At 58.0% G+C, this 14,357-nt stretch overlaps 1 protein-coding gene across 1 annotated transcript in view; it reads right to left on the bottom strand.

The window, feature by feature from the left end:
- Positions 1 to 14,357, bottom strand: part of HSPG2 (heparan sulfate proteoglycan 2) — a 110,871-nt gene that overhangs the window by 41,715 nt on the left and 54,799 nt on the right. The window contains 25 exon segments of the mRNA XM_006777662.2: positions 1,291 to 1,438; positions 1,621 to 1,772; positions 2,328 to 2,466; positions 2,706 to 2,857; positions 2,961 to 3,096; positions 3,687 to 3,838; positions 3,935 to 4,073; positions 4,498 to 4,649; positions 4,837 to 4,972; positions 5,689 to 5,840; positions 5,934 to 6,069; positions 6,260 to 6,411; positions 6,866 to 7,013; positions 7,099 to 7,268; positions 7,779 to 7,929; positions 8,124 to 8,272; positions 8,359 to 8,494; positions 8,772 to 8,914; positions 8,992 to 9,144; positions 9,256 to 9,381; positions 10,141 to 10,321; positions 10,420 to 10,520; positions 12,992 to 13,102; positions 13,251 to 13,418; positions 13,614 to 13,672. Coding sequence (XP_006777725.2) covers positions 1,291 to 1,438; positions 1,621 to 1,772; positions 2,328 to 2,466; positions 2,706 to 2,857; positions 2,961 to 3,096; positions 3,687 to 3,838; positions 3,935 to 4,073; positions 4,498 to 4,649; positions 4,837 to 4,972; positions 5,689 to 5,840; positions 5,934 to 6,069; positions 6,260 to 6,411; positions 6,866 to 7,013; positions 7,099 to 7,268; positions 7,779 to 7,929; positions 8,124 to 8,272; positions 8,359 to 8,494; positions 8,772 to 8,914; positions 8,992 to 9,144; positions 9,256 to 9,381; positions 10,141 to 10,321; positions 10,420 to 10,520; positions 12,992 to 13,102; positions 13,251 to 13,418; positions 13,614 to 13,672 — 3,542 coding nt within the window.

Genomic DNA, 14,357 nt, shown 5'->3' with positions numbered 1-14,357 from the left:
CCCCCTCCCCCCTCGCCCCCCCCCCCCCTCAGTCCCAGCCCCGGTTTCCCAGATGTTCAGACCAGAGACCAGAGGGTGGCGGTTTCGATTCCCCCTTCCCCATTCTCCCGAGACTGGGAGCAGCTAGGCTAGTCTAGTGGGCAGAGGTGCCTCATTTTCCAGCCCCGCCCCAGACACTGGTCCACCATCTCCTCCTGTGCTTCCCTGACAGCCAGGACTCGGGGCTCAGGGCCAGGCACCTCCCCACAAATCACTGATGTTTCCTAAACATGAGTCGTGTGTGGCTAAGAACTCAGACTCTGTGGCCAGACTGCCTGAGTTCAAAACCCAGCTCTGCCATGAGCTCTGTGACCTTAGGAAAGGTACTTCACTTCTCCGTGCCCCAGTTTCCCCATCCGTAAAACAGAGAGAGCAAGCATACCTACCTCCACGCATCATTGTAAGGCTGAAATGAGTTAATGTGTGTATTTCTGGTTTCTTGGGATATATTCCTAGAAGTGGGATCCCCTGTGGGGCCCTTGATTGTGAGAGAGCAGGGTCTGCCCTTCAGCCACGTGGGAGGAGGAGGTTTCGATTCGAATGGGTGGGACTCTGCCTGGGCCTGGGGCACAAGCAGTCTCTGTGACCTTAGGAAAGGTACTTCACTTCTCCGTGCCCCAGTTTCCCCATCCGTAAAACAGAGAGAGCAAGCATACCTACCTCCACGCATCATTGTAAGGATGAAATGAGTTAATGTGTGTAAATATAACATTACTTACGCTGTATCATGTTTATTACTCAGCAACTCATGTCCTGTTATCATGTCTGCCACAGCCATGTGTTCCCCTGTGTTACATTTTCCTTTTGATTGATTCATTTTAAAAAACCCTTTCATACTTAGCTCCGTGACAGGCAATAATTTCCATGAAATCATGACAGGTTTGATGTGCTGCTGTTTTCCCCCTAATATACCACTATTAATATAGAAGATGTCTATTAGGGTGTCACCTCAAATCACCCTCACATGCCCCCTGCGTGCCTTACAGGTGCACTGCCAGTCTTTAGGGAACTCAGGTAATTGTTGCAAGAGCTCGACTGTCTCCACTTTACAGATGAGGAAAGTGAAACGCAGAGAGGAGAGGACTGTGTAACATCTCAGGGTGTGGACAGAGGAGCTGGGACCCAGGCCCACATATGGCAGGCTCCAAAGTCTCTGCTCCAGGGCCCTAGAGCTGCACCCCACTTGACCTCTGCCTGCTGGTCCCCCCGCCCCCTTTTCTAGCCTCCTGGCACCACTGTAGGGACTCTTACCAGAGACAGGAACAGCACTGGAGCCAGAGGCCTCAACGGTGACCATGATCGAGGCCTCCAGGGAGCCAGAGCTGCTCACCACACGGCACATGTACTCGCCGGAGTCGGCGGGGGACAGCTGGTACAGCCGCAGCCGTGAGCCATGAGCCTGAGCGGGGACAGGACAGGGGGACAGAGGGGCAGACATGGCAATCGGAACCCTTGACGGATGGCGCCAGGGAGGCAACTGCATCCCACAGGCTCTCCCAGGCCTCCTTGCTGGGCAGAGCTTAGGGAGCAGACCCCGATCCAGCAGCCCTCCCACCATTTCCTGCCCCCAAACTCCTGTACCTGGTGGTGAGCTGGGAGGCTGCCCCCACGCTTGTGCCACGTGACCTGGGCGTGGGCCTGTCCAGGGACCACACAGTTCAGATCCAGGGTCTGCCCTTCAGCCACGTGTGAAGATGATGACTCAATTCTGATGGGCACGGCACCCGCAGGGGCTGGGGGCAGAGAAACACCAAGTCGGGGCTTTGGGCATAGTCAGATTGGGGAACAGCTGGGTTGATAGACTCACCTCAGCCATAGAAGCTCCCACCCCCAAGGTAAAAATGATACAGTTAACACTTACTAAGCACTTGCAGTGTGCCGGGCACTGCTCTAAGCACTTTCCGGATGTTAACTCATTCAGTCCTCACAAAATTCATAAACTTTCTTCGATGACAGAAATGTCCTATTACCTGCACTGCCCAGTACAGTGGCTATAGCTATACTCATATGGCCACCAAGCACTTGACATGTAGGCTAGGCATTTGAAATTTTAAAGAATTTAATTGCCACATGTGGCTGGCAGCACCGTGTGAGACAGCTCTATGAGGCCGGCATGAGCAATACGCCCATTTCACTGCGGAGGAAACAGGCTGGGGGAGAATAACTCACTCAAGTCCCTTCGTGGTACAGGCCAGATTCAAACCCAGGCGTCTTTCTGCAGGGCCCGTCCTCCCCAGGGCCCTGTAACCTGTGTCTCCTGGCCCCTTCAGGGTCTTCATCAGACTCACCGGAGGGGTTGCCAGCATTGGGGGAGACTGAAACCATGATGGACGCCTCCCGGGCATCGATGTTGTTGTTCGCCCGGCACACGTACTCGCCCGAGTCGGCCACGGACATCTGATACAGCCGCAGGAGGGAGCCGTGGGCCTGGAGGGTAGATGGGGGAGGGGGAGAGAGGAAGTGGAGGGGCCAAAGGGTGACGGACTGGGCCAGGCCTCTTCCCAGGCCTCCCTCGTCAGACCTCTGAGGCGACCCCCTGTCTACCTGAGCAGCAGGGAGGACTGCCCCAGGATTGCCAGCTAATGCTTCGGGGTCTTTGCCCCACGGCTGTCCGTCACCCACCCAGGAGGCGAGGTTCCACCCCTCTGCCACGTTCCACTCTGTACCTGGTGTCGGGCAGGAAGGTTGCCCCCACGCTTGTACCACGTGATAATGGCCTGGGGCTGCCCAGCGACCACGCAGTTGAGATCCAAGGTCTGCCCTTCGACCACTGTGGGGGATGAGGACTCGATCCTGATTGGTGGGGAGACACTGGGCACTGGGGACAGAGAGGGTCAGATGTAGCCAGTCAGCCAACACTGACGGCGCCAGAAACCTCCCCCTGCCCCCACCTCCTGGACCCCCTGCCTGTGTGCTCTCACCATGGGAGGAGCTGCTGCCCTGGATGGTGACGATCAGCGAGGTTTCCTGGGAGCTGGCGCCGTTACTGACATGACACACGTACTCGCCTGAGTCGGCTGGCGTCACCTCGGGGATCCGTAGCCGGGAGCCCACGATCTGAAGGGGAGCAAGTGTCCGTGGGTGAGGGCAGCATCTCCACGTCTTGGGCACCGCTGCTGCCGGGCCGGGACTCTGGGAGCACCCCTGCCTTGCCTGGGGCCAGCCCTCAGCCAGCCTCCTTCAGAGCTCCCTCAGCGGCCTTCCTGAGGCTCTGGGCCGGGGAGCACAGTGCCTCTAGCCTTTGTACTGTTCTGCTGAGGCCCATCCTAGTGACTCCAGAGCGCCCTGCTGTGGCTCCGGTTACACTGCTGTCAGCTGGCACATCTGCCTCACCCTGTAGCCTGCGAGCTCCCTGAGGGCAGGCACCTGTCTCCTTGCTTAGGGCCAGGTGCAGGACTTGGCCTGGAGCAAGTTCTCAGGGAAGTGGAGTGAGTGACTCATAGAATGTTCTGCTAAAACATGGGATTCAACTGAGGTCAGAGGAGCTTATCTCCATATCCTCAACACTGGTCGAGGGCCCGTACAGCAAGCACAGCTGGCGTTTGTTGAATGACTAAACGAGCAGAAAGGAGGTGCTGAGAGCCCCTCCTGATTCCCATCAAGGCCAGTGCGCTCAGCTTTTGCCCTCCCTGCCCGCTGGTTAGTACCTGGTGCCGTCTGGGCAGGCTGCCTCCACGCTTGTACCAGGTGATGGTGTGGGGGGCTTGGCTGGCCACCAGGCAGTTGAGGTCCAGGGTATGTCCATGGGCCAGGGAGGACGAGGAGGACTCGATGCGGACGGGGTACACCACACTCTGGGCTGGGTGGGGGGGACAGGAGGCAGGGCGTGGAGCCGCTGAGGGTGGAGAGGCCCTAGCAGCCGCACACCACTTTCCATGACCCCTGAGGTACTCACAGTGGGAGGGACTAAAGCGCTGCTGGATGGTGACGAGGACTGAGGCTTCCTGGGAGCCCGAGCTGCTGGCCACACGGCAGACGTACTCTCCAGAGTCAGCTGGAGTCACCTGGGGCAGCCACAGCCTGGAGCCATGCACCTGAGGACAGGAGGAGGCAGGCTCAGAGCTGGGCACTGGGGCTCACAGCCAGACTCCTGCTCCCTTTTCTGGCCCCTCCCAGCCTGCTCCCCCCGCCGCCCCCAGCTTGAGGGAAGCTCTTCCAGGGAGAACCTCCATTCATGACTGTTCAATTCCCCGTCCCAGTGTGAGGACTGGGTCCCGCAGGAAGAGAGGGGACCGGCATTGGCTGATGTGCTACAGGGAGGTGAAGTAGTCAGTGTGAGCCATGTGGCAGATGAGGACACTGAGGATCGGGGAGTCAAATTATTGGCCCAAAGTTACTCAGCAGGCCAGAGGCAGAGAGCAGCATCCGCACTTGGATATGCCTGAATTCAGAGACTATGGTCCTTACTCTGTAGTCACAGGGGTCCTTCAGGCCCCTGAGTAGCTCCCCGCCTCCTACCTGGTGCCGGGCAGGAAGGCTGCCCCCACGCTTATGCCACGTGATCTGGGCGTGGGGCTGCCCAGTGACCAGGCAGTTCAGATCCAGGTTCTGCCCTTCGGCCACGTGTGAGGAGGAGGACTCGATCCGGATTGGGAGGGTGACTCCAAGCCCTGGGGACAGAGAGCAGAGGGTCAATCCCTGGCTGGAACGCGAGGAGGAAGTGTGGTGAGTGAAGGGAGGGGCTTTGGTCCCGTGAGATCCTGCCATTGCTGGAGTGGAAGCCTCCGCTGGCTGGGCCGTCGCCTTTCCATTCCAGCCCTCCCGGTCGCCCCACCTCCCCCGCCCAGTACCACTCACCAGGCACAGAGCTCACAGACTCAATGGTGACCCGGACAGAGGCCTCCAGGGGCACCGAGCCCCCCACCACACGGCATACGTACTCGCCCGAGTCAGCTGGGGACACCTGGTGGAGTCTCAGCAGTGAGCCGTGGGTCTGGCGGAAACGGAGGTGAGGTCACGGGGGCTCCGTGAGATCCCTGCACTAAAACATGCCTCTCTCTCTGACCCCTGAGGTCTGGCCTTCAGCTCCATCCTGCTTAGGGGCGGGGAAGAGAAGTCTCGTCCCAGGGTGGCCAGGAGGAGCCCTGGTGAACTGGACAAGCCCAATACCACATCCCATCAATTCTGGGACCCACTCTCTGACGTCGCTGATGTCCCGATGCGTCTTTTACAGTGAATAATCTTACAGTTAAATGGCAGTTTTTTTCCCCTTAGAGGCACATAAAATAATGGCGCATCTTGCAACCAATGGCATCCTAAATTCTATAAAATACATGAATAAAAACAGCTAATGGAATTACAGTAAAAACACAGCTCATAGCACTCTCTGTGTGCCAGTGCGCTGAGCACTTTGCATAAACATTAACTCACTTCATCCTCAGACAACTGTGTAAGGTAGGGGCTATTCCCATTTAGCAGGGGCTGAAACTATGGCACAGAGAGGTTAAGTAACAAGCCCAAGGTCACAAGCTAGTAAGCGGTGGAAGCAGCATTCACGCTGAGGTCCCAGAGTCTGGGCTCTATCCCTGCGCTCTACATCCGCGCAATGGTGCCCACGGCTTCCCCGATCTCAGAGGAGCCCCCGGCCCTCACCACCCAGGGGCCTCCCTCCTGTCTCCTCATTGGCCCATCCATTCTCGAGTCCTATACCTGGTGCCGGGCAGGGAGGCTCCCCCCGCGCTTATGCCATGTGACCTGGGCATGGGCCTGCCCGGGCACCACGCAGTTCAGATCCAGGGTCTGCCCTTCAGCCACGTGGGAGGAGGAGGACTCGATACGGATGGGCTGGGTGCCAACAGGAGCTGGGGGAGAAGGTCAGTGGGTCACTCCAGTTCTCTGCAGCTGCCCGTCTATTCCCTTTTTCTGTCCCAGCCCAGCCTGGTGGCCCTACTCACGGTAGGCAAAGTTGGCCCCCTGGGTGCTGGTTACTGTAACTGTGATGGAGGCCTCCACACCATTGTTGGCCCGGCAAACGTACTCGCCTGCGTCAGCTGGTGACGCCTGGAAGATGTAGAGGCGGGAGCCGCGAACCTGGGCAGCATGGGCAGGGGTGTGAGGAGGGCATCCCAGAGCCCAGCAGATGCCCCCCTGCCCACCCTTTCTCCGTTCCTCTGAGCTGGCAACTGCCAGCCCCTCAGCTCAGAGGCCAGGATGCCTGCCACCCAACTGTCCATGGCTCAGCCCAGCTGACCCCCTCCCACCTTCCTGCTGCTATATGTACCTGGTGCCGGGCGGGGAGGCTGCCGCCACGCTTGTACCATGTGACCGGGGCATGGGCCTGCCCTGCCACCACACAGCTCAGGTCCAAGGTTTGCCCCTCGGCCACTGTAGAGGATGAGGACTCAATCCTGACAGGAGGGACAGGTCCTGGGGCTGTGGAGAGAGGGGTGAGGGTAGTAGAAGATGCTACCAGAAGAGAGGGCAAGAGCTGTCCACCCTGGAGCCAGCTCGGCCTTGTCTTCTGAGGCCAGGCCCGTGTTTGGGGGGGTTGGTGGCCTGGGCTTGATGTCCTCAGCTAAGCAACCCTGGGGGAAGGGTCAGGGCACAGGCAGAGCCTTGCAGAGTGGAGTGAGGAAGTGGGAGGGTGAAGGTGGTTGAGGCTGGGAGAGAGGATGAGGAGGCAGCAGCAGAAACATGAGGAGTGACGTGGCCAAAGAGTGATGGAAAGATGGTGGGTAACTCAGAGAAGTGGAGTCTGCCTGGGCCAGGCCGCGGCCAGCTCCAACGTAAGCCTCCTGCCCCGAGTCACCACAGGAGTCCCTAGGACTCAGCACCTTGGGAGGCTCTCGACCTCCTCCAGCTTGCCCCGACATCGGCAGTCACTCACCAGGAAGGGAGCCAGCGCTGGAGTCCGAGGCCTTGATAGTGACGAGGACAGAGGTCTCCAAGGGCCCAGAGCCAAGGAGGACTCGGCACACGTACTCGCCGGAGTCTGCTGGGGACACCTGGTACAGCCGCAGCAGCGAGCCGTGGGTCTGAATGCAAACAGGGAGAGTTGGGAGGGAGCCAGAGCGGCCCAATCCAGGCCCTCCAGCAGGCTGGCCCTGGGGGCTGCTGTACCTGGTGCCGGGTGGGGAGGCTGTCCCCACGCCTGTGCCACGTGACCTGGGCGTGGGCCTGCCCGGGCACCACGCAGTTCAGATCCAGGTTCTGCCCTTCAGCCACGTGGGAGGAGGAGGACTCGATGCGGATGGGCTGGTTACTGCCCCGAGCTGGGGGCCCACCAGGAGCTGGGGCACAGAGAGGCTGGTCAGATGGGAGACCCGTCTGGGGCCGGGACCTGCTCCTCAGCATGGCCAGCCAGGCCCCTTTCCCTCCCAACCTCCAACTCAGAGTTCAAAGTCCATTTGCCCACAGCCTAGGCCAAAAGACCCAGGCTATGCCGCAACCCCTTTCTATCGTGTTTGCCGTTTTCCTAGCATATGGTGGTGGTATGGTCCTCATTTCAGAGGAGGAAACTGAGGCCCAAAAGGTAAAATGACCAGTTCAGAGCTGATAAGGGGCAGTGCTAGGATTTGAACCCACGTCAGACCGATTCCGCTGCCTACTGCTGAGCTCTGAAAACAGTAGCCTCATCACGGCCCCAGGTGAGCTGGACCAACCTGATCCCCACCTTAGTCCTCTCAGCTCCCCAAGCAGGGAATGGAAGGTCAAAGCCTGCCTAGTGGCCCCCCTTGCCCTGAAGGGGAAGTGAGGAGGTCCCAGGGCTCGGCCTCTGCCCAGGCCCACTGGCTCCTCACCTGGGGTGTTGCTGGGGCCTGAATGGGTGCTGTGGAGGACAGAGATGGTGATGGAGGCCTCCTTGGAGTCTGATCCGTTCTCCACTCGGCACACGTATTCTCCAGAATCAGCTGAGGAAACCTGGGGGAGCCGAAGTCGGGAGCCGTGCACCTGGGCCGGGTGGGGACAGAGGTATGTGAGGATGGGGTGGGGGCTGTGGTCACCACTGAGCCGCCCCATGCCGGAAGCTGGAGAGGGAGGAGAGTAAGGGCTGGCCCCTGTGCGTAAAGTGCCAGGGCTGTGTGGAGCCTCCCTGTGCACAGGACCACCCCGGGACCCCTGCCTCAGGCTCAGGGAGCTCATACCTGGGTGTGGGGAGGCAGACTGCCCCCTCGCTTGTACCATGTGACCTGGGCTTGGGGTAGCCCTGTCACCACACAGTTGAGGTCTAATGTCTGCCCTTCAGTCACAGAAGATGACGAGGACTCAATCCTGACTGGCAGGGGGCTGGCACCTACAGGTGGAGGCAGAGGAGTGAGTAGGCTTTGGGAGAGCCCTGGCTGGTGCTCCCCACACCTCAAGCCCCCACTGGCCCTGCACCTGGAAGAACGACCACTTGGATCCGGGCCTGCGCGGTGCCAGCGGGGCTGGTGGCCACGCAGAGGTAGAAGCCGGCATCCGCGGTCGTGATGGCTGGGATGAGCAGGGTGGCGATGTCTGTGTGCTCGGACCGGGCCTGCCACACAGGAGAAGGGTCAGCTGCCTGAGCAGCTGTGGCTGCCTGGCAAGGGCTAGCCAGCGAGGGTAGGCAGAGGGGGGAAAGGCAGAGGCAAGCACAGAACCAATATTAGAGCCCAGCTGGGCACCAAAGAGGCATGGAGCCAGGCCACCGTCTTGGAAGTGATGAGAGCCTGAAGAGGCAGAGGTGGGGTAGGAAGTACAGGTGGGAGGGGCAGATGGCAAATGCTGGGACTCTCTTGAGCCTGTGGGCCTGGCCGGATGGATCTCCTCACCTGTGTGGGGAGGCTGCCCCCTTCCTTCCGCCAGGTGATGGTGGCACTGGGCACACCGGCAGCCCTGCAGTACAGCCTGACCGTGCGGCCTTCGTGCACTTGGGTCCTCTCTGGACTCACCTGGACCCTGGGCCCATTGCCCCCTGCAGACAGAACCCTGTGAGAACACCTCTCTGGGCTGCCCATGTGCTCCCAGCCCACCCTCAGCCTGTCCCCTCACCATGCACATGGAGCATGGCCCTGGCCACATGTTGTCCGGCGCTACTGCGGGCATAGCACAGGTACTGGGCTTGGTCCGAGGGCTCCACAGCTGGCAGACGCAGGATACCGCCATGGACTTGTGCCTTCTGAGGCAGCTGGCCACCAGGACCCCCTGATGTGGAGTTTTTTTGCTGCCCCCCCTCCCCGCAGCCTAGAATGCTGCCCCAGGCTTGCCACATCCAGGAGAGTCAGGCCCTGAATGTCATTCCTGCCACGGCCTCACCTGTCCACTCAAGGGTGGGCGTGGGGTGCCCTGTGGCGCTGCAGCGGAACTCGGCCAGCTGCCCGGGCTGCACTGTGAGCTGTGGTGGGTGGATAGACACCACGGGGGCAGATGGGGCGCCCGAGGCTGACGGGAGAAAGAACACGTGGTTGGGGGAAGTGTCTTCTCAGCTTCCAGGCTGCTCTCTTTGCTTCTACTCCAGCCCCTCAGGGCCATTTGCCCACAGAGCAGGCAGAGGGAGCTTTTGAAATGTCAATGGGGTCTGTTACTTGTGAATTTAAGGCCTATCTGTGGCCCCCTATTGCTCTTAGAATAAAATCCGAACTCCCTGCTGTGATCCGCCACGTACTACACGCACTCACCTCTGCCTACATCTTCAAGTTGGTCATCCCCCGCCCCCTCCCCAGCTCCAGCCACATTGGCCACGCCGTTCCTCATACATCAACACGCTCCTGCTCCGGGACCTTTGCACGGGCTGCTTCCTCTGCCAAGAACACACTCTGCCGGCTCTTTAAGTGGCTGAACACTTTCCCTTCCTTCAGGCCTCAGCTCGGATGCCACCTCCCCAGGGAGATCCCCCCTGACCACCCATGAAGAGTAGCTCACCCTTCTCCCACATCATCGCTCACTTTCCTATCACCATTTATTACTAACCCGGCGTGCATCACCCTGTGTAATTATCCTGCATGTTCGTCTGTTCCATGTTTATCGCCACCCTCCTAGATCATGTAGTGCAGAGAGCAGAGCTCCTTTTTGACCTCCTTTGTTTCTTTAGAGTCTAGGCCAGGACCTGATATACCATGGATGCTCAGAAACTGTCAACTGAACACTGGGCATTGGGGAAGGCCGGGGGTGGAGGGCCAGGCATGGGCATGAGCAGTATACCTTGCACATGCAGTGTGGCTGTGCCCTGGTCCATGGCGAACATGTTGGAGCCAGTGCATACGTAGGTGCCTGCGTCACTTGGCTGGGCATTGCGAATGGTCAGGATGCCATTGAAATCCATGGCTCGGTCTGGCAGTTTCCCATTGTGCAGGCGGGTCCACACCAGGGTGTAAGCCGGAGACTGCAGGTGGGGCCAGGGGATGGGATGGGGGTTAGGGGTGGCGCTTGGAGACCCCAGCAGATAGAGGCTCCCCGGTGACCGCTCCACGCCTTGCCCACCTTGCTCTTGGCTGTGCAGATGAAGGTGACATCGGCTCCGGGGCGCACACTCTGGCTCCGCTGCTCCTCCACTGTCACCGTGATGGGCTTACTGGGAGCCTCTGCAGGGACGGGAGGCCCCCGTGAGTGGTGTGCGGCCAGGCCCCTGTCCTGTGGCCAGTTTCTCTCTCTCTCTCCATCATCTTGTCTGGGTGTCACTTGCTTCCCAGTCTAGCGTAGATTCCATTCCCTGGCACTTCCCACCCTCATCCATCCGAACCCCATTATCGTCTTTTTTCTGCTGGCACTGAGCAGGCAGCGGGCTGTGACGGGAGAATGTCATACCATGAGCCCGCTTGGCTCCAGTTCATGACCGCAGACCACAAATGAGCTCTGAACACTTCACACTTCACTCCAACTGGCCTTCTGGGTCTGGTTCAAGTTCCCATCCTCCCCAAATCATTTCCCACTTCCTCCCATCCTCTCCACCCTCCAGAACCCCCCTTCCTCTTCTGTAGCTAATGGCTTCAATTCACACTGGTTGAGAAAACAAACTGCTAGACGGGAATTTTCCCGTCTTTCCAAATCTACCCACCTCCCTCCTTCCTGGTCCCTGAGGAGCGAGCTTTTTTTTTTGGCGCTGGAGCCCCTCCCGGGACTTCCTCCCTCTGCTGTGCCCGCTCTGCCGCGTCACTCTCCTCTCCCTCTCCACTGGATCATCCTCTCCACAGACACATGTGTTCTAGCACATCCCATCTCTGGAAAGGTCCCCTTGACTCCATACTCGCCCCAAGCTACCACCCCATTTCTTGGTCTCCCTGTAGAGCCAAGACTCGAAGGAATTGTCTATGCTCGTTGCCTTCCCATCCATTCTCTGCCTCACTTGAATCTAGTTCTACCCCTTCGCTCCACTGAAAACGGCTCTTGTCAAAGCATGCTCATCAGGGGTCATTTCTCTGCCACGTCTCCCTTCCTCGGGGCATATGGCGAGGCCGAGCACCCCCTCCTGGAAGCCGCCTCCCCTCTGGGCTTCCAACACGCGCCTCCCGCCTCCCCACCTCCCCCTAGCTCACTGGCCTCACCCGCTCCAGTCTCTTGCTGTAACAGAGACTCTCCAACTTGCCATGCTGAAGTTGGAGCTCCTTGAGGCTTTGTCCTCAAGCCACACTCTCCCTGGCAATTTCACCCTGTCCCATAGCTTTAAGCACCACCCCTAGCCCTAGCCAGCTGGGCTCAGTGGATAGCGCACTGGTCTGAAGACTGAAGGGTCCCAGGTTTGATTCTGGTCAAGGGCATGTACCTCGCCTGCAGGCTTGATCCCCAGCCCCCATCGAGGTGCGTGCAGGAGGCAACCAACTGATGTGTCTCTCCCACATTCATGTTTCTCTCTCCGTGTTTCTCCCTCTCCCTTCCACTCTGTCTAAGAATCAATAGAAAAATATCTTGGGTAAAGATTAAAAAAAATATATATATATATATATCTCACCCCTATGCCAACACCCCCCAGATTCATTTCTCTGGCTGGGGCCTCCTTCCTGAGTTGCAGGCTCATAGATCCAATGCCTGCCGGATGTACCTACTTAGATGTTTCCCCAAACATCTCAAACTTGGGGTTCCCCCCGGCTTGTTTGTAGCAGGTGCTGCCAGTACCCTGCCCAGTCCCCTCACCCTGTTCCTTCAGTGCCGCCAGGTCTGACTGCTGCCAGCCACTGCACTTCTTCGCACAAGGGTTTTCTCAGGTCACCAGAGACCACCATGCCTGCCCAGGAGGTGGGCAGAATGCAGGGGAACTGGTGCTCCTATAACAGGCCCCAGCTGATGGCTGATAGGAGCTGGTAGGTACAGATCCCAGCACCCTCGATCCTGGGGTGGAGTGACTCCTAGGTGCATGCTTTACCCTAGAGCAGTGGTTCTCAACCTTCCTAAAGCCACGACCCTTTAGTACAGTTCCTCCTGTTGTGGTGATCCCCAATTTCATTGTTACAAATTGAACATAATTAAAGCATAGTGCGTAATCACAAAAACAATATGTAATTATATATGTGTTTGGTCTTAGGCGACCCCTGTGAAAGGGTTGTTCGACCCCCAAAGAGGTCGTGACCCACAGGTTGAGACCCTAGAGCTTCCCAGAGTTCCCTTGGCTGCATTAAAAAACTGCTCACAGTGGTAACTTGCTCAATAACACGCCTGTTGCTGGCTGCCTTCTCTTCCCTGTCTTTATCCATCTACTAAATAAACTACTAACATGCAAATCATTGTCTCAGACTCTGCTTTTGGGGGAGCTCAAATGAAGAACCCTCCTATCGAGCCTCTCTCATCGCAGTAAATGGCACCCCATTTGCTCGCTGCTGGAAACCAGATGGCTAGGCATCATCCCAGACGTTTCTCTCTCAGCGACCACAATCAAGTCCGGCCATCTTTGATCTAAAGCCAGTTCTTAACTCCATCACCTCTCTCCATCTCCATGGCCAGTGGCCCTGTCCAGGCAACCACCATGCCCTCTGGGAGATGAATGTGCCAGCTGCCTGGGTCTGCAGTCTCAGCCCAGCCCAGTCCAGGGCAGGCCGTCCTAGGGACGAGAGGAGGAACTCACCAGTGACCAGCAGTTCTCCGCGACTGGTATTGGCATGATGATGATTACGACAGGTGCAAATGTAGACCCCAGAATCAGAGGGCTGGACGCTGGGGAAGTGGAGCTCGGAGCCTGGTGGGGAACAGATGGGAACTCGTCGATGCAGATGCACCCTCCTCCCATCACCCGGCCCTGTGGAAGGGCAGGACCCCAGCAGGGCCGAGACAGGCCAGTGCCTCCCCGCCCACTGGGTGGTTCATGGGGTTGGGGCCATGGGTACCTTGATGTCGCTGCTGGGTGCTACTGGGCAAGGGCCGCCCATCCTCACGAGACCAGTAGAAGTAGTGGGGTGGGCTCCCACTGACGTGGCACCTCAGGGAGTGGGGGCCACCTTGGGGTACTATACTCCGAGTCGGTTGCACCTGGACCACCAGTGGGGCTTGGTCTGCTGGTAGGGGGAGGGGAGGACAGGAGAGGCCATTCAGGTAGGAGGCCGAGCATATGGCACTATCTCAGGATCTCTACTTTTCCAAAGACTGGCCTGCCCTACTCCTGGTCCTGTCCCCCAGCCCTAGCACCTCTCAAACTCCCTAGGCTCCCTGACTTGCCCATCACCCCAACCAGGGGCCATGGTCCCACTTACTCTGTGGCAGGCATCGGCCCCCTCGCACATTGGGGTTCCCCACGTAACCTGGGGCGCACCTGTAGGGGAGGAACAACGACCAATTCTGTCAGCTCCCAGGGCACCCAGTGCCTCATGGTGGACTTGGGGAGCTGGCTGCCCAGTATGGGCTGGGAAGGCTCAGTGCTCTGGAAGGATTTCAGACACCAAAGAGGCCTCAACACAGTGCCTTGGTGAACTGAGAAAGGGGAGTGCAAGGGGATATCAGCAAGTTAGGTGTGGGGGTGGTAAAGCCTTTATTCTCCAGGAAGACATTCATTCAATTAACGTTTATTAAGCAACTATGATGCTAGATTATGGAAATACAACAGTGAACACAAAGTTCCTGCTCTTACAGAACTTACTTATTGAGAAACCAACATGAAAACTACATAATGGTGCAGCCACTATGGAAAACAGTACGGCGTTTCCTCAAAAAATTAAAAATGGAACTGCCATTTGACCCAGTAATACCACTTGACCCAGTAAAACCAGAAACACCAATCAGAAAGGATATATGCACCCTTATGTTCATAGCAGCACAATTTACAATAGCTAAGAATTGGCAACAGCCTAAATGCCCATCAGCAGATGAGTGGATTAGAAAACCGTGGTACATCTATACAGTGGAATACTACGCTGCTTTAAAAAAGGAATTCTTACCATTTGGAACAGCATGGGTGGAACTGGAGAGCATTAAGCTAAGCGAAATAAGCCAGTCAGAGA

The sequence above is a fragment of the Myotis davidii genome, unplaced genomic scaffold (genome assembly GCF_000327345.1).
Source record: "Myotis davidii unplaced genomic scaffold, ASM32734v1 scaffold149, whole genome shotgun sequence".
Lineage (NCBI taxonomy): Eukaryota > Metazoa > Chordata > Mammalia > Chiroptera > Vespertilionidae > Myotis > Myotis davidii.
This window is presented reverse-complemented; position numbering and strand designations above follow the sequence as displayed.